Source organism: Asparagus officinalis, chromosome 7, assembly GCF_001876935.1.
Source record: "Asparagus officinalis chromosome 7, Aspof.V1, whole genome shotgun sequence".
Lineage (NCBI taxonomy): Eukaryota > Viridiplantae > Streptophyta > Magnoliopsida > Asparagales > Asparagaceae > Asparagus > Asparagus officinalis.
The window spans coordinates 73,432,593-73,456,261 of NC_033800.1; the positions used below are offsets into that span (position 1 = coordinate 73,432,593).

The window sequence follows — 23,669 nt, forward strand, 5'->3', positions numbered from 1 at the left end:
GTACTGTCAGAAAACTATATTATTGATTTATGACAATACCTACAAGGTCATGGTTATAATTGGAGAATAATGTAAAATTTGTGGTAGTTTAGTGACTTTATCTAAAAGTTCATGGTAGCCTCGTTACAGAAAACAGGTTTGATTGTATTTAACACATGGGCAGTTTTTGACAGTATATGGTATTTTTCTGTTGATGTGAAGATTTGTCGTATTTTTCTCTAATAAAAATAGTTCATGGCACTTTTATCAAACCCAATAGTCATGGTAGTTTTGCACAATTTAGCCTTTAAAGAGAGAGGAAATGAAGTTAAGTGTCCTTTGGAGTCATTCTTTACTGCAATCATCCACTCCCTTCGGAACTATAGTGGTTCTTTCTGTGCCATAAAATAGGAAGAAGTGCAATGCAATGCAAAAAGTGTATGGCTTTAGCATGAAGTTTGAGTATCATCTTAAAAGTAGTGCTTCGTTATGAGTAAGGAAATCAAACGTTCAACCTTTGAAAGGAAGACAATCCAAAATCCCCTTTACTTTCGATATAAAGGTCAGTATAAACAGATGGTGCAAACAATGGGAAGAGAGCAGCCACCATGGACTATATGCATAATCAGAATGTATTTAAGCATGAACCCTTAATAATTGGTTAAAAATAAAAGCTCAGATGAAACTTTTAAAAATCAAACATTACATAAAAGTAATGCATGTATGTAACAATGCAGACAAGTGTATGTGCATAATAGCAGCAAAAACTTATATGAGACTTAAAAAAAGAATTTTACATGAATGTATGTGTCATAATGCAGATCCATTGTATGCATAAACTAGCAGAATGCAAACATAATGCAGTTAACTATGAGAACACACATGACCAATGTTCACCTTGAAGAACCAAGGCAATTCTGAGTGAATTGACCTAGCATAGACTCCAAGTTAGCAAGAGCCTCTTCAGAAGCCTGCAGCATCAAGGAATAATTGGTCAGGAAGCACCTAAACGTAAAGTCGGTGCAACCAAGACAGATATCTCAAATGCTTATATTTTCAGAGTATCCATAATATAAATAAAATATAAAAACTAGAACACAGAAACACATTACACAAACATCCTATTTTCAACTGGCTCAGAAACTTGTGGAAAAGTTTTAACTACGATAATTAAACTTTTCTGGCATTTCATCTTCCAACATAAGCACATATTAACTGAGTTACTATTTCAAAGGAAGCAGAAGAGAAGACCTTGTACCTTTAACTTAGCTATGTTCCAGGTAGTTCCAGATCCCTTTCCTAGTATCTGTCCTGCTATTTCAACCTACAGAATAATCGAGAGGAAACAATAAATCAAGTAAGGATGACAATGGCACATATCATTACACACAAAAAGTAAAACTTATAACTTCAAGAGCTACACTCTTAACACGTCCAAAAACGGACCTTTTGTTGAACAATTGATTCAATTGCCCTCAAATTTCTGCTAAAAGTGTTCCTCTTAAAGAATGTGTGTGAAGAATATGTTAAGAATCAGACACACCGAATCTCTTAAAAGGCACCAATTCCACACAGATGAATTTAAGTCATGTGACGTTTTACAAATTTAAATAGATTTATGGAAGAAGCTTTTTTTCAGGATAAACCTATAGTTACCTGCACATATGTTCACATGAACTCATTTTTGTGGTACTTATATATTGATATCTTGTTAGCCACTACTTGCTTCATTAAAGAATAAAGGATTCCTCAAGGAATATGTCCCACGTGGACTGCTTTTAAAAAGATGTAATTCATTGCACTTGACTCCTATCTTAAAAAATTGAGCTGTCGAATAGTATTTTATAAGAGAACAGGCAAAACGTTTTCTGAAAGAGGTAGATAATAAACCTGTGCACATACACCTTGCTTATCGTCTGAACTGGCCTGGAGTGACGAATCAGTCTTAAAAGCTAGACTGAAACCCTTCAAAGTACACTGACAAGAAGAGGCAATACATGTCAAGTTTCAACATTCAATCTCCTGCATTGAAGAGGAAGAGTGAAACTTACTAGTTCCTTAAGGGTGACAGCAGCATCTGATGGCTTCAACAAATTTTCCTCTGAGGGGTTTCGTAAAGTTTCCATCCTTGAATATGTTGGGGGTCCATGCAAATTGGAGTCACTGAAAATATCTATTTTCTCGACACGAGATTGCTTTCTCTCACAAAAAGCAGCTGGATTGGAAAAATCATCCAGATAGTGATCTGCAGAAAATTAATAATCCGGAACGGTTAGAACTTTATCAAGCAGTATTGGAAATAAAACTTTTAAATTCAATAATATTTTCTCATCATATCAATAAGCTGGTCATGTTTAATAAGCATAAATTTGCTTGCCATATATTCATCTATGTGCTGTTGATCAATCATCAATGAACACTAAATGGACAAGGTTGTTATCTCTTACTATGGGACCAAAATACATCTCTAACGTTTCTAATAATTAATAACTGTAATAGCATATAATATCATCATTAAGTATTCGACAGTACAGTAGCTAGTAGCATTACATTTTACCAAGTTTGTTATCTCTTACCTGCTAAATGTTGAATAGCTTCCTGAGCAGCTTGCTTCTGGCTTTCCTTCCTTGATCTCCCAATTCCTTCTCCCATCTTTTCTCCAAGGAACCAAGCCTACATAAAACAATGAACTCCAATTACGATCATACTTCCAGAAAAGAATAAAGGAGAAAAAACAATGAAAAGTTCACTTATGCAAACAAGGTAAGGAACAACCTCAGATATAAGAATACTGTAATAAAAATAAAAAAGTAAATAAAAATCAAGTTGCCAGCTGCCGCCCAAATTACTGCTTACCACTGACGAGAATCCTCAAGACTAAAAAAGATTCCTTTTTTCCTTGATTCTTTTTTTACTAAGAGTTAGAGAAAGTTTAGAAGAGAACCGTTAAGAGAATACACAAGTATTCTCAATAATTGAAATTTAACTCATCAAGCATTACATCACAAAGAAATGAACCTGAGAGGGGAAACAGTAATTACTTAACATATTAATTAAGAGGCAACAAAATTCTAGCAACAAACAGTGCTCTCAAGACTCCCATTTAAAATGACAGAAACAGAAAACTGAATGCCGGCAGAAGCGGACAAAGCAGTGCTCTTATAACATTACCTCAACAGAAAACTGCAGTTCTATACTGTTTAACAAAGTTATCCGATACTCAACCTACAAGAAAAGGAGTGGAACAAACATTAGCTTTTGCTTTACAAAAAACTTGGACCTGGCACTTCAATTATCCAGACCAGTCCTTCACCACCAGAGACGGGTTTTCAAATCAAAAGATATATTAGTCCAAATTTCCCAAGGAAAAAAGAAGTGTTAATTCCGGATTAGTATCCTCGTTTTTTAACTAACTACCCCTCCAGTTTTATTGTTGTAGATAGACCCCCTGGGTGAATTTTCTCTCTTTTACCCCAAAAGAAAGAAAGTTGTTTTTTGACAAATAGCCCCCTGTGGGTAAAAGAGTAGAAGAAAAATCAGTCAGGGGGTCTATCTGCAAAAACAAAAGTAGACGGGTAGTGAGTACAAAAGAATAGTACTACAGGGGCCAGAGGGGTCTATCCACAATTAACCCAAAAAAAATAAAACCTTGTAACATTTTTCAAACAACTTTATAGTTACCTTGGTTCCAGATTCTGCAGCGATCCCCTGTAGAACTTCAACTGGATTTTTGGAGAACTGAGTGAGACCAGATTCAAAATGTTCATCTCTGCTCCTAGTAGGAATTGAACGCCGAGACATATCCTCGCCTTCAAAATAAAAGAAAAGTATGCAAAATGATTGAGTGCTTATTTATTTATTTGGACAATATTAACATTATCCACCACGCAACAGGTATAATGGAGAGCTCTGTCTTTGAAATGCTATTTTATATAAGTTTTATTGAGATGATATGCCATTTGACAAGTATAATGGTCAAATATGATAAACACTTCAAATGTGACCCGTGAACTTTTTGAACTACTATTATACATTTATATAAGCTGGAATTCCATCAGACAAATAAGTTGAAGCTTCAAAGGTATATGTATCACATCACATGTTAGACACGATTGACGCAAAACTATAAGAGAGGAGTCATGAAAATTGTCATTGCCATTTAAGCTTTTGATTTAAAAAGTATCTGTCAGTTGTAAACTGCATAAAACACAATCCATTGACCTACCATTTTTTGCAAAAAAAAAAAAACAACCTTTAAAGAGAAAGGTAATTTATGCTTAATGTCATGATGCAGCTATTAACCCATGCCTTATAGAGTGGTAATACTGATCATCTCAATAACATCATCAAAATACTTCTTTATTGTTCAGATATGCATTTCGGTAAAACACCTTCTAATAAAAAATGAAGAATATTTAAGACTTTGAAGTTAATAAGACAGCATCCCTTAATTGGGTAGTCACCGTTAAATCACTTTGTTGTGCACAAACGTTAGTTTTTCCCCTTCATTCCTGTTTAATTGTACACACAAAAACATCAAAAAATAAAAACAGACAGGATGGACAGCAAATTAGCAGGCATGATGAAATCTGAAGTAAACCTCAAATGCCAAAACATTGTGATATGCCAAAAAGTGCAAATCTATTCAAGGGCCTTAATGATTTGACTCGTGCTAAAGATCAGAAAAATGCAATATGATACTTGGTCAATAAGCTACTGTTGTACCGAGAAAGGACTTGAAGAATGTAAACCAATCGTACCTGTCAATGAATTTGATCTTGAATAGTTTCTATGCAGGCCATCACTTCCATTACGCACCTACATAATAGGGTGTGCTACAAACATATGAAAGATAACAATCTGGATAAAGAAAAACAAATACACGTGCAAGTCTAACTGTATACCTCTGTGGTAAGCCTTTTGTTTCTGTGATATATTCTGTTAGTATATGAATCCTCGTCAGACAGCCTCTTATTGAAATGGATAGTTTCTGGTTGCAATGGGTAATCATTGGATGCTTTACTCTTTTGTCTCGGTTTCATCTCTTCTTCTTTTGGTAACCAACTTTCCGGAGATTTTATAGAAGTGACAGGAACTTCAGGTTGAGGTCTCAATTCCAATGGTGAAGGTCCTCTTACATCTTGCCCATGCTGCAATATGAGAAGCCTTCTCCTTGTGTCTGGATCTAACTCTGAATCATTCACTTCACCCTCTTCAATAGCAGGTGGGTTCATCAATACAGTAGGCTGAGGAAAAGGATTATTAGAGTATGGCAGTATCCTTTGAGAAGCTGCCAAAGGCTTTGCACCGAAGGATGAAGGTATCACATGATGAACAGGAGTCATTTGCATATGGTTGAAGTTGCTGACCATGGGTGGAACAGTTTGACCGTTGCAATTTGCCCCCTGGACAATGAATGGTGCAGCTTGGCTATTGCAATTTGCCTCCTGACAATGAAATGAAGTCTTTTCAAGATATTATTATCCAGTAAGCAATGTGCATCAGTTAACGCAGTTCTGTGCTTCTCTAACTCCACATGATCACAAATATCAACATAAGTAACTGAGGCTGGCAATATAAGAAATAACCTTCAATCTCCTCTCAACTTCAGCATCTGCCATTCCGTCGAAAGAAAGAAGATCGTTGTTTCCATTTCCTAGAGAAGTTTCTTCCTGGGTAACAAGGGAAAAAGCAGTTAATGTATTACTCACAAAATTATTACTCACAGTCTACATTAATGTTTACCTCGGAAATCAGATAATTGCTCACATCTGGAGCAGATGGGAGATCTCTCACTTCATCTTCATAGCAAGCAGCAGCGATGCGTGGCAATAAAGTGTCATCATATTCTCTGTCATTGTATACCATGGTTGTCATGTTTAACGATTGATAATCATATCAAGAGGAAAGTATCTCCACTACAATAACAAAAGATGGATGGAAGATGAGAAGAGCTTGTGCTCCTTACTTGAAAAAACCGCCTCTAACGTTGCATGCAACATTTCTTGCGACACATAAAACAGAGACGGAACTAACCACCTTTAATAGAGAACAAGTTAAAATCAATATTTTGATCAAATGGCAATTACTTAGGCATCCATTATACCTCTGCTTGAGGAGCATGGTAAGGGGCAAAAGCGGGAACAACATGAACTCGTGGCTTATCTTTAAAATCCCACACTGCCAAACGATCATCAATCACTAAAGACATCCTTGGGTGACACTTCCCATCTTGAAAGACACTTAGCAATGACTTCTTCAATTCTATAACACCACCAGAATTAGTAAAATATGAGAACTTACATCTTAATTAAGCACATTACATAACTTAATAAGATCAAATAATGGAGCCGAAAGTAGGCCAAGTGCAAGAATAAAGACATCCAGAAACATCTTAAGTTTATATATGATATATCTAATGGAAACTATGCATAAGACTACGAAAATATCAAGCTGCGATTAAAAAATGTCAGTCATCAACTTATAAAGAAAAAGGATAACCAAGTCTAGGAAAGGTCAAGTGCACTGACAAAAACATTATGTCACCATGAGAATAATACCATGCAGTAAAGAAAAATGTGATTATGACTTACCAGACTTAACACACACAATTCGATCTAGAATCTCATTAGAATTGATCAAGTTTGATTCTGGATCAAGAAGCCGCCATATTTCAAGAGCATAATCTCTCTCAGCCATGGTGCAAACATAAACCTCAAAACGCTTGCGGCCTCTGGCAGTTAAGTAGCTTCGAAGTTCCTCCCATGCCGGTCTAACCCGTACAAGAACACTAGTATCACGTATCTACAAGATATGAATTATTCTATGTTTAGCCATTGTTAGTAGTATAGGCCAGTAGGGAAGAACAAAACATTGCTGAATTTTATTATGTCCCATTCTATTTGATGTCCTTTATCCTTTTTCTAATGCAATGATTTACGGGTTTTTTCGCTATATACACCCCAATCATCCATATTTTTATCAAATTACCCCCCAAAATCTTGGTCTTCATCACAATGCCCCTCAAATCTTAATATTTATTAAAATGCCCCCAAATCGTCAACATTGAATTACTATACCCCTATTTATTAAAATGCCCCCAAATCGTCAACATTGAATTACTATACCCCATAATGCTTAACAAAAAAAGAAGGAATATTCTGAGAATATTCCTCTTGGGGACATACTAGCTCGATGTTGAAGATTTGGGGAGCATTTTAATAAATATCATGATTTGAGGGGTAGTTTTAATAAATATGGGCAATTTGGGGGTATATAGCCGAAAAATCCATGATCTAATAAACTGTTTTAAATGTAAGTACATACAGCTGGATTGACACGAGTCAGGATGATGTTTTTCTCTTGCAATCTTATAACTGGTCGATTAATCTGTTGATGACTCTCAGACAAAGGCCGAACAATCTCAGCTTGGACTTTGAACAGCTTTCCGTTTTCAACAACTTGATCATTCTCTATAAATTGTTTCAAAATAGTTCTGTCATCTTGATATCGTTTAATCTCAGCCAACATAGAGGCCAAACGTTGTTGATCATTCTCATTACTCATCTTTTGCTGCAGATTATTGATTCGGTCCTCAAAAGATCGCATAGTATTTGCAACCACAAGTGTTTCATCAAGATCAAACACAATGCCAAGGCATCTTAGATTGAGCATCACTAGACAAGAGTTGTACAATCCTGAAGCAACGGTGAATCCCCAAAAACATGAATACTGCATGGAGTTTCTCTTGGAAGGCATGGCCACTAAATGCAGCTCTTCATTTCCTAATGGAACAACTGCCGTCTGCAACCATATTAATAACACAGAATTCAATAAGAAACATAATAATGTAAATAAACACAGAAAAATGTCTTAAGACATTAATACGAGGAATACATTTTAGTAATTTCTAAATTAAAAGGCTTCATATTTAAAAATATATATGCATATAAACATAGTAGACATGGTAAGCAAACCCGTAAATAAATTATTTCAACAAAAACTATGAAGTTACTAAAGCAAAAGTTGAAAATCACAATTTTCTCAATCACTTCAAGAGAACCGAAGAAAAGGCGAAGAGAATATATATGCATGTACAACAACTCAATCAAATAAGAAATCAAAAACTTTCTTAGACGCTGAGGTGGGAAGATATTAGCTTTCTAAGGCAAGATATCAAAAGCCACAATAAGAAACATAAGAAGAATTGCAACCTAGATCATATTTATTTCATTTGTTCCCAAGCATATCTTAAAAATATTTTAAAAGACATACAATGAATTAGGATCTGCAGGCAGTGTTTGGTTGATTCAATGTATTCTCTGTCTTCACATAATTTTAATTGTAAATCTTATGCTCCCAGCAATGACCAAGGTGGATGGAGAAGAGAAGGGAAAACTATTAAAGCTGAACTTCTACCCACGAGCACACACTTCAAAAACACTAGTTATCTTTCAATTTGCAATCAATATTTTTCATCAATTGAAAAGTTCTACTGTGATCTAAATTTGAAACCAAATTTACTAGCATAATCAAGAATATAAAGGCTAAACTAACAACAATTAAAACACACCAATAGCATGAACAAAATATCACCCAACAATTCCAATCGCCATTATGGATAATTTTTTGTCTCATAATAATACAGTGATTATTCATCAAAATGATCCAATGTGAAGGGTATGAGCATTGAATCTTTTGGAACTAATTAGAAGGTATTGATCCAACATTAAACGATTAAATCATACCAATCTATATAATTTCAAAATCATAAAATGCACATTTTTTCACTGTGTCATGGCCCTGACTGGAATGTGTGATCATAAAATCGCCCTATATAATATTATTTGTTTCATTTGTTCCCAAACATATCAACTGAAAACTAATATTCCAGTATGAAACTCAAGCATTTAACTAATATATTACAAAAGAACAGAAAAGAATTAATCAGAAAACACAAATAAGCATTTTAGCTTAAACTAACTAGTCAGATACGATGTTATTTCTGAACCAATAACGCAACTGAATAAATATAACAACGGACGCCAAATAAGCTGCATGATCTCGACTTGTTCCCAGCAAACAGTTAACTTTATGTATTATTCACTTACACTTATAATTCAAAGTCTATACACACTATCAGATTGCGATCTTTCAGGTGAAGAATGCAAACTGAACCCTCCGCACCACATGCATCTATTAGTTAAACTTGGAAATACTTTGTTAAATTACAAGCTGAGTTTTAGTATTTTTCATTAGCAAGCTCCCTCTCTGCAGAAATATGGGTTCTACATAGACAAGTTAATCAAACAACATTTCAAACTGTTTATTATAACAGTACCAAACACAACAATCCACCTAAAGAGCTTCGATTGTGAGCCTAAATATTAACAATCCCAAATATCTTAGTTTCGCATTGTGAACGATTCTGTTAATCATTGAGATCACCTCCTATTACCAAGGTAAATGATCGTCAAATTGAATTGTGATCTCATATTAAATTTGCACAATGACTCAAGCATATGTAGACCGTTAAAATCTCTCAGTCCCAAATCTGAATTGACTGTATTAATATCCTGCATCCAATAATAAAATTAAGATTTTTTTTTTAAATCCCAACAAAATTAAATTTCCCATTTTAATTCCATTTGAACTTGCTCCATTTCAAACTCCTCCTCCATGAATTATTAATCATCAAATCAAATGTGATCTCATATTCAATTTGAACTTACTCAAGCATATCTACCGCATTAAAAGATTACACTAACCCATCAAATTAAATGAACTCAAGCATAACACCAAATTGAATTGTGATCTCATATCCATCTAAACTACACATATTGAAATTCTGCATGCTCGTCAGAAATTAAACTTTTCACTCCAAAATTAAATTAAGCACTTTTGAAAAAGTCCAATAAACTGTAAAATTACTCATTTTAATTAAACGTCCAGAAAGAGAGAAGGTCCATACCAAATTCTGGCATCTGTCTAACTAAAGTTCCCTAGTCCACAATAAATCAGTTAATATTTTTTTTCTCTCTCTCCTGTTTTAACTGTTCCAGCTGATGACGTCATCAGTTTCCATTTCTAGGGTTTTTCAATACCTTCTTCTCTCTGACGCAAGCATCATGGATCGAAGTCAACTGATCCTCCGGCGACGGCGACGGCGCTTCCATCTTGAAGCAGAACCCATCGACGGCGATAGTCCACAGGACCGCCAGGGGCGGCGACCGATCGCTCGGCGGCGAGAGGTGCGAGATCCGAATCGATAGTCCACAGGACCGCCAGGGGCGGCGACCGATCGCTCGGCGGCGAGAGGTGCGAGATCCGAATCTCTCGCGTCCAGATCCCCGTCTTATCGCTGCTAGGGCTGACGTCAGCCTCCCCGATGAAAGAGTTCCCTTTGTAAACTAGAGATCTCAACATTGTGAAACAAAATCGGGTCCAAAAATGTGATTTGGGTCCAAATTCTTGATCAATCAGTGCATGTTCCACGACTTCCCAGCTCAGCTGAGCTTGTGAAATTACGGAGATCACAATTTCTAGGGTTCTGGTTTTTTGCTTCTTTCGTCTCTAGTGAGCTCGTCTACAGAAAAGGAGCGGCGTTTTTCGGAAAGAGGAAACCCTAGAAATTTATAAAGGAGAAGGTGACAGTGAGGTCAGTGGACAAGAGAAAATTCCGGGTTTTTAATATTGACTCTTACTATTATTTATTTATTATTTATTTTTTTGGATTTTGAGGGTGTGGGTTTTTTCGCCGAGGCATTCACACGTGGAGCCCACGGGTGTGACACGTGGAGGTGAGGGTGCGCGTGTGGGTGAGCGTGGACGTTACGTGAGGATAAGAATCTAGTAGCATTTATGATCTGTGGATTTTAGGTAATTACAGTTTGCCTCATGGGCTGCCTAAGTTTGGAAGGAAATGGGGTGTTTTGTGTGAAGTGCGTTAATTTTTGGGTAGATCTACTAGTGATAACTGATACGCTATTCAATTCCAAATTTTTTTTTAAACTATTAAGAAAGAAAGGTATGAAATTCAACCTTTTTAAGGGACTGTTTGGATCGGTTTTTTGGATCGGTAAAAAAGAAGAAAGCTGCCAAAAATATCAGCTTTTTGGCAGCTTTCCCTCTCCTTTCCCCTTCCAAAAACCGGAACCAAACAGCCCCTAAGTGTCATGAAATATATCTTACTCATTGGGTAGGTTGTATTTTATGAGAAAGTATCAAATCTACGTGTTTATGTCAGAAAGTTGATTGTATGGGTCAGTAGATATTTAGAGGAGTTCAAGGTCCCTTGATCTTTCTTGATAGTTGATCAGTCACGAGGAAGTAGATACCTGCATAAAAAACACACGTTAGAGGGCCCGAATTTGTTGCTTCGATGCGCCCTCTGACGATTAAATCAGTGATAAATTAAACAAATTTGCAGAATCTAGTTTTAGGGAGTAATTTAGTAGTTTTCTATGTACGTTCTAATAGTGAAGATTGCTCATTATTTATAGAAGGTTGTGTAGGGGCACATCGGTAATTTTGATCAGGTCGTGGAGTCGGCTGATTAGACCGCACTTTACACGTGTCAGCAGCCAGTTGAATGAGTCACCTACACATTTAATGCGACGGTGACGGAACGGCTGAAGTGCTAGTGTGGTTTGAGGAGTCATAACTTCGGCCTGAAGAGTCATAATGACTCTGACTCAACATTAAATACGATAGTGATTGAGCGGCGAAGTACAACTATTAAAGCTGATTGGTTGTCTCTTCATTTGAGACATTCTTTAGCAAGAGTCCGAGTAGAAAATGTCTTTCATCTCAGACCCGGCTTCTTCTGGCATTCCCCGGTTCAAAGACGCCTTTCGTCCAGGACTTGGACCGCCAGAAGGGTCGGTCGTGCTCTCACTTGGGTCGGCTTTTGAATTAGTAGGACCTGACTAGTTAATTATGACACATGGCCGACTCTCCAGAGTTCATTAGGCTTAGTAATTTTCAGGATACAACAGGAGCCACTTTCACTTGGACTCGTGAAGCAGAGTTCGACTCTGACTCGAGAAGTCGAGTCCGAGAGAAAATGAACTAGTCTATCTTTTCACCTCCTCGAGGATCTGAACCTCCTTTTTTGAAAGATAGTTATGATGTGACGCTCTAATATCAACGTAGATCATGTGCAATAGTTTTAAAGATATGGAGCTTCGATTATCGAGCGAACGCCTCAATTGACGAGAACTCACTTTGGTTTTGAGAACCATCAGCAGATTTATAGGTAACCAAGCCAGATGTTTAGATTGCACCATGTGTCGTCTACCATCTTGTATATACACACATCCCCTTCAACATCTTCTTCCACGTTTCAAACCCTAAAATTTTCTTAAGTTCTGTTAGCGAGAACTTTGGCCATCTTTTCTGCTTCTGCTATTTTTTATCATCTTCTCTGATCATATTTTTTATCATCTTCTCTGATCATCTTCTTCAATCGCTCTAATGGTTTCCAACACTAAGTCTTCTTCTGCTGGTAACGAGGCTAGAATTGCTCTGATTTGAAAATACAAGTCAACTATGATTTAGAATCGTCTCGAACAATACGGGAAACAATTTGACATTCCCAGTGTCTTCACTCTATCTATTCCGGCGAGGGAGCATGTCATCTACCATCACAACATTGACTTGGCGCCCATTTATTTTCATCATCTTAACTTTGCCTCTGCCCGCCACTTTACATGTTCCTTCAACATGTTTTTAGGGCTTTGGGGATCTCGTTGGTCCAATTGAAGCCCAATTCAATCGCTCTCACAATCGCCTTCCTTTTTATCTACCATATGGTGCATGTCGAGTTGATGATTGGCATTCTTGGTCATTTGTTGGGAACCAAGGACAGTAAGAATAAAGGCCAACTCTATTTGTAGATGGTTGGGGGCCTCCAGCTTGCCTCCAACATCCCCAACACAAACAAGGGGTGAAAGGAGAATTTTTCCTACATCTTTGATGCTAACCTGATGTTGGCCCATTCTTCATAGCCAGAGGTGAAGAAAGAGGGCTTGAAAGTAACCAAGCTCTCGGAGATAGAGCGATATGGGCTGATGATGATTTGAGCTTGTAAGGGGTCTCATCGCTGTAAGAACATCTTTGACAATGTTGTGCTCCATGCTGTTGGTATCTCTCTCACTCCCGCTATAGAGGCTGACTTAGCTCGGGAGGCCTTATTGTCCATTAAGAAATGTCTACAGAGGCTCCTCAAGCTGGCCTTGCTACCTTGGAAGCACATTTGTTTCGAGCTAGTGGCGGAGGAGGTTCAGGCTATATGCCAGAACTGGGTTTAAATTTTGGCCTGATTGGCTATGGGCTCAGCTTTGACCACTGCTTAGGTTGAGAGGTCTAAGAGAAAGAAGATGTTCTCAAAGGATCGTCACCCGACCGAAGGCAGCACGCAAAGACTTCTTGCTTTGGATGAGGCGATTGAGGCCGAGCCTGGGCAAATTAAAGCCATACCTAGGCAAACCAGTGAGGCTCTGGTTCCATAGGACTACAAAGCTCCTCTGCCTGAAGTTATTAATGTTGGTCACAAGTCCCCATGGTTAGTTGCCAAGTGGGGAGCAGTTGGTTGAGACCTCTAAGTCTCAGAGCCGACAGGAGTTGAGGCCGCGACTAAGGAAGAGGTTGGTGCTAGCGCATAAGCTAAGCCAAGAAAAGGTCCTAGGGCCTTTTAGGAGACCCAAGAAAGAGTCGATTGTGGAGGAACCAGCTGTTAGAGAAGATTCAGTTACCGTGGAGGAGGAACCGGTTGTAGGGGCAGAATCAGCCACAGTGAAAGGGTAAGCTTTCGAGGGTGCCTAAGATTGTCGGTGTGAATAACCCTTCCCTCATCATATTAGCAAGATTGCCCCTCATAAGTGGGACAAGATGAGGGCAATTTTAATAGACGTGATAAAGCTGCATCCCCATCATGAGAAGAAGTCGTCGGATGAGCATGTTTTTATCTTGGGTCATCGGCTAGACTTAAGGGGGTCAGTCCTAGAGTTTAAGGTGAACCAAGCCAAGGCACTTGAGCATTTTATCCCTCCTGATGATCATGAGTTGCAGAGTGGGGTACTTGATGCCGACCTTCATTAAGCTCTCTGGAGCTATCTCATCAAGGAAGCACTTGTAGAAATAGAACTACATTGTTGATATGAGCAATCCTGGATCCTCTTTTATAAGCTTCGGAAGGAGGTGACGGCTTACATGGAGGCTCTGGAGGTGGCCGAGCTGCTAGCTGCCACTAAGGGGAGTGAGCTCGATGAGCTCAACAAGAGCAGGGTGGGGATGGAGCATGAGCTAATCTACAAGGATGAGAGCCTTAAGGCTATTACCAAAGATTCTCGGCAATGAGTGGCTTACCTTGCTGAAGTCTGGGAGGAAATTAAGGGTCTCCAAGAGGACCTTGATCACTCTCATTAGAGCTTGGGCCTTGTCGAGGAGAGGATTAAATAACTCAAATCGAAAGTCAAGGCCAAGAAGAGGGAGAGGGATTATGCTTTCAAGCAGGCTTGGAGGCTCATCTCGAGCCAGAGGAGCTGAGGGCGAGATTGAAGGAAGAGGCGACTCATCAGGAGGCTCTTTGATAAGAGGTTGTCCGAGTTGTTCAAGAGGTCGACAAGCAGTACGGTTCCCTTATCAATCAAGTCGAGACACTACAGGTCCAAGTGGCCTTCTTGGAGTCGAAAGGATACTCTTGGGAAGGTGGAGGTCGCTCTTGCTTGTAAGGCGGGATCTGACTTCCTGATGCAACAAATTCCCCATAAGCTCAAGACTAATGCTGCCTGGTTCAATTATCCCTCTCAGGTGAGCGCGATCTCCATCTCCTCAAGGGATTCTAGATGGCAGGAGGAATAAGACTGGTGGAGGAGGACAAGGAGGTGGTTGATGGGTCAGAAGACGATGTGGCTAAAAGGTTTGGCAATGAAGCTAGCTTATCCTCATCATCTATCCAACCAGGAACTTCTCCCACTGATGCTCCTGATTCATGTCCAGCTGACACTCTATCCCCTACTCAGGCTCTGCTTCGACTCCCGCTAGCTCACCCTCATCATCTATCCAATCAGGAACTTCTCCCACTAATGCTCCCAATTTATGTCCAGCTGACACTCTATCCCCTACTTAGGCTCTGCTTCGACTCCCGCCTAGGGTCTTGCTTTGACTCCTACTCTGGGTTTTTCTCTAGCTATATAAACTTATATACTTTTATTTTTTTTATTTTTTTGTGTCGAGTCATGTAAAAAGTCCTGTAAGATTTTTGTAAATGAATGAAAGAATTTTGCTTTGACTCAAATCTTGTACACTTAGTTCTGAGTTGTCTCTCACTGTGTGCTTTTATTCTGAAATATTGTAAGTATTTATGTTTTGAATGAATCGGTAGGGACCGAGTGATGCATTAGCATTTTGAACTATCTTTAGGCATTTTGAACGAGAGTCTATGAGTGCTGAGTCATATGGGTTTTCATCATACCACGTGTTTTTCTATGAAAATTGATACCAAGGTCTTTAGAGTGCCTTGAACAAGTCTGTGAAGACCGAGTCATAAGGACTTTACGATATGTCTGGTTTTACTCTGAATAGAAACTAAGGGTTTTGGATGCCATGGATGAGTGGATGAGGATCTAATCACAAGGATTTCGCATTATGCCTTGGTTTTACTCTGAATAGACACCAAGGGCTTTGAATACCTTGGATGAGTCAGTGAGGACCTAGTCGCAAGGACTTTGCATCATGTCTTGGTTTTACTCTGAATAGACACAAGGGCATTGAATTTCTTGGACGAGTCAGTGAGGACCAAGTTGTAAGGACTTCGCGTCGTGCCTTAGTTTTACTCTGAACAGAAACCAAGGGCTTTACATAGCTTGGATGAGTCAATGAGGACTAAGACGTAAGGATTTCATGTTGTGCCTTGGTTTTACTCTAAATAGACACTAAAACCTTTGGATGCTTTGGACAAGTCAGTGAGGACCAGTTCGTAAGGACTATGCATCGTGACGTGGTTTTATCCTGAATAGACACTAAGGGCTTTGGATGCCTTAGATGAGTCAGCAAGGACTGTGTCTTAAGGACTTTGTGTCATGCCTTGGTATTTCTCTGAATAGGCACCAAGGGTTTTAGATGCCTTGAACAAGTCGGTGAGGACCAAGTCGCAAGGACTTTGCGTCATGCATTGATTTACTATAAATAGATTCCTAGGGCTTTTTGTTAACTCTACAGAGAGAAACAACAACTTTTGATTAGATGGGAATCCGGCAATTATATTTATTAGAAGTATCTCTTGAGATGTTTTACATTCCAAGGATGCTTTAGGAGTCTTCTATCTTGGCCTGCAACTGGTAAGTTCCTAGGTGGGCTTCTCTGATGACTTTGTAAGGCCCCTCCTAGTTGGTGGAGAGCTTGCCTCTATTTATTTTTTTGGTGAAGGTAGCCTTTCAAAGAACTAAATCTCCAACTTTGGATCTATGAGGTTGAACTCAGATGTTGTAGTGTTTAGTGATACACTGCTGACTAATGATTTGTAATCGAAGTGCTTGTTCTCTAACTTCATCGATAATGTCGAGTTCGCTTCGTAGGCTGATTTGATTGGCCTCCTCATCAAATTGTTCTAGTTTCATAGTAGGCATGCCGACCTCTATAGGGATGACCGAGTTTCTCCTATGAATTTTTTGTGAGTTGTTCACTATGACCACAAGATACCAGGGAGTTCCTTGACCCAGACTCCTCCTACTTCTTCCACCCTCTTCTTTAGTGCTTGTAGAAGGCCCTTGTTTTTTGCTTCTGCTAGGCTATTGCATTGGGGGGGTGCTACATAGGCGTGTTGGATCTTCCATTCCTCACAAAAGTTATGGATGTTACTTTCACCAATTTTTGCCAGCTGCTCGGCTTCTATCCACTTAATGAAATAGTCTATGACCACAATTAGGAATTTTTGCTATCCGAACGCCATTGAAAGTGGTCTCAGCAAGTCTAACGCCCATTGGTAAAATGAGACTTGGTTGACTAGAGGAGTGAGCTCAGTTGTTGGAGCTCGTGAGATGTTCGAGAAGAGTTGACAGGCTTTGCATTGGGTTGTGAGTTTTTAAGATTTGGCTAATATGGTTAGCCAATAATATCCATGCCTAATAACCTTCTAATGCTAGGATTCTGAACCCTATGTCGTTCCCGCATATTCTGTAGTTTCCCTCAGTACATAGTCTAGTTCTTTAGGTTGGGGGTACGGAAGATAAGGTCCCCATGTTGCTACTTATATAAGAGAGGCGGTAGAGTTGGCATTCGATCATGAGATACTTGAAGATATTCCTCTGTAGAGTTTTGGCTTCCACTCCATTTTTGGGTAGAGTCCTATTTTTTAGATATTGGATGAGTGGATCCACCCGACAGATGATCTATCTGCATGATTGAGTTTGATCTCACTTCGGCAATACTAGGTTGTTTGAGAACGTCTGTGTACTGTGCCCCCTAGCTTGTCCTTGAACTCGACGGGCCTAGTTTAGACAAGGGATCTACACGAGCATTGTGGATTCTTGGGACCTACTTGATTCTAAACTCCTTCGGTTTACCAAGCAACTCTTTGACTCTTCTAATGTATTTGGCCACCCTAGGGTCTTTTGCCTCATATTCTCCCCGTCCTTGGTAGGCAACAAGCTGAGAGTCGACAATAATGAAAATCGACTCTACCTTAACTACTAAGGTTGCTCTAAGTCTGCTAAGGAGAGCTTCATATTTAGATTCATTTTTCAATGTTGAAAAATCGAAGGTGACCGAAAATTTTAGCAATCTTCTCATGGCCGGAATTTTTCATGAATCTGTCCCCCTATGTTGCGTAGAAGTACTCCTGCTTTGCTACAATCTTCTCCTAAGGACCCATCAAATTTTAGCAACCAACATGACAAAAATTCTTGTGAATCACACTTTAAATGATTGTTTCTTGGGGATGAGGTGTTTTTTATTGTCTTCTAGATTGAGCAACAAGCGCTAGGAGGAGGATCCGACCTCTAGGCAGGCGATCTATCTTCCAAATTAGATGAATCGATCAGAAAGTCAGTTAGGACATGGTCCTTTATGCTTATCCTAGATTTAAACTGAACGTCATATCTGTTGAGTTTGATGGACCAATTGATCATTAGTCTGGAGGTGGTCGGGCTGCTGAGTGCCTTTTTCAGGGGTAGGTTGGCCCGCACAATCACAGTGTGAGCTTCAAAGTGCAGATGGAGTATTCTGGCTGTGGTGATGAGAGTGAAGGAAGCTCTCTCAACGATGATGTAGTTGAGCTCTGTCGCATTTTGGATGCGGCTGACATAGTAGACCGGCTTCTGGATGTTCTCTTTTTCACAGACTAGGACCGCACTCACAGCTTCATACAAGATGGCCAAGTAGAGGTGGAGTGGTTCCCCTTCCATGGGTTTGCACAGTAAGGGCATGGAGGTCAGTTACCTCTTGAACTCCATAAAGGCGTTGCCACACTCTGTCGTCCACTCAATATTATCTTTGGGTCCTTTGGCTTAAGAACTTAAAGAGGGGAAGACTCCTTTCAATGGATTTGGAGAGAAAAATGGCTAATATCACTTAAATACCATATAGTTTACCCGTTCTGACACTTTAATATCATAAGTTGTATCTTGTATTAATAAAATACCACAAGTTGTTCGCTGTTAGAAAAGTGCTGACGACGTTAGTTTTTGGGCGTAAAGACTAAAATGACCCTCCTTGTAATAAAGTCCCCCCAACATTGAAAAGCCCTAAAAAATCTCCCTCTTAAACTATTCCTAAACAATTACAGTGCCCTAGTTCATGAATTCGGATCTCGTCACTCTCGATTCAATGATACATTCTCACTAGGATCCTTAATAGGGGGTTTCACTCTCAAATTAGGGTTGGTGCATAGAAATTTCTCTTCTAAACTTACCAATTTCTCCCCATTAATATTGTTCGCCCTTTCCTTGTACACTTCTTTTTCACATAACAACTTATTAGTCACTATTTGAGCTTGGAGAGGGAAGGGGCTCATCTTTTCACTCAAAAAACTGGCACCTTGACCCAATTCGATAGTTTGGATAGCCAAAAAAACGTCTCTCATAGTTCTCCATTGTCCGAGCCGTCTTCATAATTGAAATCTCCTTACAATAGTAAACCCTAGTCTCCTTTTCTTCACCTATACCATAGCTTAAAACATCACTTAAAATCCTAGAGCTTGATTTCATAATTCCTGCAATGAAGAATGAAAAACTATAATTTTGGAGGGGAGTTAGGTTTGAGAATTAATGAGAGAAGTTCTAAATAGATCAAGGGTTGGCAAGGGTTGGTAGGATTATAAATAAACCAATAAATGAGGGTAAGAATAGCTTAAGTTTACCGTGTAAGATTCATATAGGAATATTCTTTGGAATATTCTAAATATTCTTTGGAATATTCTGAATATTCCTATGTATGAATAACCAAAGGTGCCAACTTGACTAACGATAGACAACTTTTGGTATTTTATTGATACAAAATACAACTTATGGTATTAAAGTGTCAGAACATGTAAACTAAATATTTTTAAGTGATACTAACCCGAGAGAAAATGGCTCGAAGCTGCTATTTTTCTATTCAGCTTTTGGATATCTCTCACCTGCAAGGCTTGAATATCCCTTTAATAGCATCTATCTTCTCCAATTCCTGATTAGATTATTATGAAATCAAAGAATTTGCCTAACTGAGCCCTAAAGGTGCACTTCGCAAGGTTGAGCTTCTTCTGGTATTGGCGAAGAACAGATAAGGTTTCTTTGAGATCCAGAACAAAAGAGTTAGCCTATTTGGACTTCACTAGGATGTCATCTACAAGGCCAACCTATTATGGAGTTAGGAACTTGATCATTTGGTGGTAGGTGGAGAGAACAACTTAGAGGTCATTTAAGAAAGTCCTCCCGAGGATGACGTTGTAGGTTGATTCAATATCCATCACAATAAACTAGACATGAATCATGGAGAGCGAGGGTAGTCACTGACTACCATAATTTGGGCAATCTAACCCTTTTGGTTGAACCGAGTGAGCCGAGAACCCTACAAGGGGACTCAGGCAAGGTCATAGCTCGGATTTGTCAACTCCCGTTTGGTTGAATGCGCCCATGAACATGACATCTGCAAAACTTTTAGTGTTTATCAAGATCTTCTTGACCTGGAATCCATCAATTTGCACAGAGATGATGATGAGATCATCATGAGGTGTCATCATGCCTTTCAGGTTAGTGTCGCTGAAGGAGACGGGCTGATATACTTTGAGGTTTTTCTCACAAAGATTCACCTCTAAAGCTCATCGACAAATCTCTTTCGAGCATTATTTGATATTCTCCTTATAGCAGGGCCACCACCGATGGTGTTAATGATGCTTTTGTGGCTGACCTCCTTTGACTAATCATTCTGCCAGCCTTGACCTGGATCTCCTTCTCTCTAATTTCTCTTAAGCTGGCTCTTCCTTGTCATAGTTGGCAAGGAACCTCTTCAACAAAGCTCTTTGGATGAGATCATTAATGTCTCTACACAAAATTCAGCAATCATTAGTGTTGTGGCCATTGTCCTGGTGGTATTGAAGGTATTGTTGGATATCTCTATTTTGAGACTTTGATCTCATAGGAGACGATACCTTGATAAGGTGTCCCTCTTTCTGGATCAAATGCAACGCTTGCAAAAGGTGGGCATTGAAGGTGAGTGAGTATTGGTTTCCTCATTGTCTCCTTTCTCTGGTCTTTTATCAACTCGGCTGGATCTTTGGCTTCTACGACTTCCTGTCGGGCTGCCTTCTTATGGGTGCAGCTATCCTCTGCATTCTTGTGTGAATAGTTTTTTGCCATGAGTTGGTCAAAGTTGGCCATGAGGTGCATAATGAGAGAATTAGGTAATTTCTCATCCTCCAGACCCGCAATGATGTCCGCCATGGCGACCATGTTGCTAGAGTCTTCCGCTTCCAAGCACTTAGCTTGGAATCTTTTAAAATACCCTCTTTAGGTTTCTCCTGTCTTTTGCTTGATCTGCAATAGGAGAGCGAAGGGTGCATTCTGTTTTGTATCTGTCAGAAAGCGGTTCACAAATTCCTGACTAAATTGTTCGATGTTGTGAATGGATCTCTTCTCCAGAGAATTCCACCACATATTCGCATTATCACTGAGGGTAACAGAAAAGGCTCTACAAATGATCAGGTTGGTCACATGCTGCATGCTTATCATGTCAAAGAAATTCTGTGCATATTTGGATGAGTCACCTTTACCCTTGTATTTTTCAATGTAGGGCATCTTAAATTTAGGATAGGAGACGTTCAAATATCCTCCAAGAGAGGAGTATTTCCCCCGATGACGTCGACCACCATGTTGTACATCTGATCATAGCCTTAAGCTAAATGGACTATAGAGGGGCCAGGTTGCTGGGGGTTGGGTCATATAGGTATGTTTGACACCTGCAGTAAGAGTTAGGCTATAGGTTGAGCTTTCTTCTATCACCTCCAGATGAAGCAGAGGTTGTCATGGATCGACGATAAAGCGGGTTTGCTGCAATGGTTGGGGTTGGTTTCCCTAACTCACTCCTCTTACTCCTGTCACTAGTGTTGCCCTTCAAGGAGAGAGGTGGCGGGCGATGGAGAAGATTGAGAGGGAAGAACACATCTAAGAAGTTTGTTGGTGAATGAAGAGAACTGCTGTTGGAGAGATTAAGCTATCCTTTGGGTAGACTCATCCAACTGGGTTTGAGTGAGATAGCCAAAACCAGAAGATTCTCTAAGAGTGTTTGAATTTGGAATCGTAGAACGGAATCAGCCATTTTCTCAAAGGGAGAAAAAGAGGCCGCAGGTAGGCACCAAACTATTTATGTTAGAAAGTTAATTGCATGGATTAGTGGATATTTGGAGGAGTTTAAGGTTCCTTCATCTTCCTTGATAGCTGATTAGTTAGGAGGAAGTAGATTCTTGCTCAAGAAACACCTGTTAGTTGGCCGCTGCTCTGACAAGAAACACCTGTTAGTTGGCCGCTGCTCTGACGTGTGCTTCGACATTCAATTCAGTGATAGATTAAGCAAACTTACATAATCTAGTTTTAGGGAATAATTTAGCAGTTTTTTCTGTGCTTTCGAATAGTGGAGATTGCCCACTGTTTATAGAGGGTTGGTAGGGGCACATCAGTAATTTGATCGTGTCGGTACAGTCGACTGATAAGACTGTACTTTACATGTATCGACAGTCAGTTGAATGAGTCACCTTCACATTTACTAGAACAATGACAGAACAGTTGACGTGCTGGTGTTGGTCCAAGGAGTCATAACTTCAGCTCAAAGAGTCATAATGACTCTAACTCAAATTGTGACGGTGATTGAGGTGAAGTACGACTGTTGAAGCTAATAGGTCGTATCATCATTCAAGACATTCTCTAGCAAGGGTCCGAGTAGAAGACGCCTCTCGGACTCAGCTTCTTTTAGCGTACTCCGACTAGAAGATGCATTTCATCCCGAACTTAGACTACCAGGAGGATCGACGATGCTCTCACCAGAGTCGAGCTTTCGGATTAGTAGGACTGACCAGTTAATTATAACATGTATCCGACTCTCCAGAGTTCATTAGACTTGGTAATTCTCATGATACAACACTACCTGATTTATTGCAATAATTGCGCATAGAAAAGAAGAAAAACTTTGGACCGGTACACAAAATTCAAGCTGACCTGCTGTTGTCATTTCTTTAGTGCATCATTATTGTCATAGATCATGTTCGCTGCATACTTTACCTTTTGTGGTTTCGCATAGATCAAGAATAAGATGCATTAGTTTGTAGTATGAAATGATAAAAGGAGATGCCTTTTTGGCTCTATGACGTATTAGATTATTATTGGGCTGTACAACTGCACGTAGAAAAGAAGGAAGGTTTAACTATTTGGGATACTTTTTTCTGCCTCAAGATGGATGCGAATTTATTGACTTTCCCTGTACAATTGTAACAAATACTCAAATTAGGGTCTTTTTGTTTGCCTAAAAAAAGTGGGAAATCAAAGAAATGGAAAACTATTTCTAAGAAGAATTGTTTTAAGAGTGTTTAGTTTGCTAAAAAAAGAAGGAAATCAAAGAAATGGATATGAGATGAGATAGTTGTCACCTTATTATAGGATGATGTGAGTGATTTTTTAAGAAAACTTGTTTTGATGTTGTTTGGTTGGCGAAAAAAATAAGGAAATGAATTATAAGAAACATATTTCTTGTAATAGGTTGTTTTCTTTTGTTTGGTTCATTCTTAAAAATAAGAAAATAGATGAGATGAGATGAGATGAGTTGTCATTATATTATTGGATGATGTGACTCACACTTAAGGAAATTGTTTTCCTAACTTTTTAGGAGGAAATGTGTGGAAATAAAATGTTAATAAGATGATATGAGTTGTCACTATCTTATTGGATGATGTGAGTGATTTGAAATAATGAGATGAGATGAGTTGAGTGATGTTGTGGATAAAAATAATATTTTATTAGATGTGGTGGATGAGTTGTTGGATAAAAATAATATTTTATTAGATGTTGTGGGTGAGTTTTAAGGATGGAAATGGATAAAATTGTACTTTTTGAGTTTTCTTGGTTTTCATTTCTATTTCTTGGATTTTTAGAAAATAACCAAACAGGCCCTTAACTAAAATGTTACAATTAGACAAAAGTTACAAAATCATGATAAACATATAATTG

General features: G+C 38.9%; 1 protein-coding gene across 1 annotated transcript in view; it reads right to left on the bottom strand.

Moving 5' to 3' along the window:
• The window catches only part of LOC109848031 (RNA polymerase II C-terminal domain phosphatase-like 1), an 11,575-nt gene extending 933 nt beyond the window's left edge, over window positions 1-10,642 (bottom strand). Inside the window, 17 exon segments of the mRNA XM_020417295.1 lie at window positions 877-950; window positions 1,238-1,303; window positions 1,870-1,956; window positions 2,031-2,224; window positions 2,556-2,652; window positions 3,151-3,204; window positions 3,661-3,788; window positions 4,740-4,797; window positions 4,884-5,426; window positions 5,568-5,651; window positions 5,725-5,830; window positions 5,948-6,018; window positions 6,086-6,243; window positions 6,573-6,783; window positions 7,306-7,782; window positions 10,083-10,305; window positions 10,307-10,642. Of these exon segments, the coding sequence (XP_020272884.1) occupies window positions 877-950; window positions 1,238-1,303; window positions 1,870-1,956; window positions 2,031-2,224; window positions 2,556-2,652; window positions 3,151-3,204; window positions 3,661-3,788; window positions 4,740-4,797; window positions 4,884-5,426; window positions 5,568-5,651; window positions 5,725-5,830; window positions 5,948-6,018; window positions 6,086-6,243; window positions 6,573-6,783; window positions 7,306-7,782; window positions 10,083-10,305; window positions 10,307-10,404 (2,729 nt within the window). The 5' untranslated portion in view covers window positions 10,405-10,642.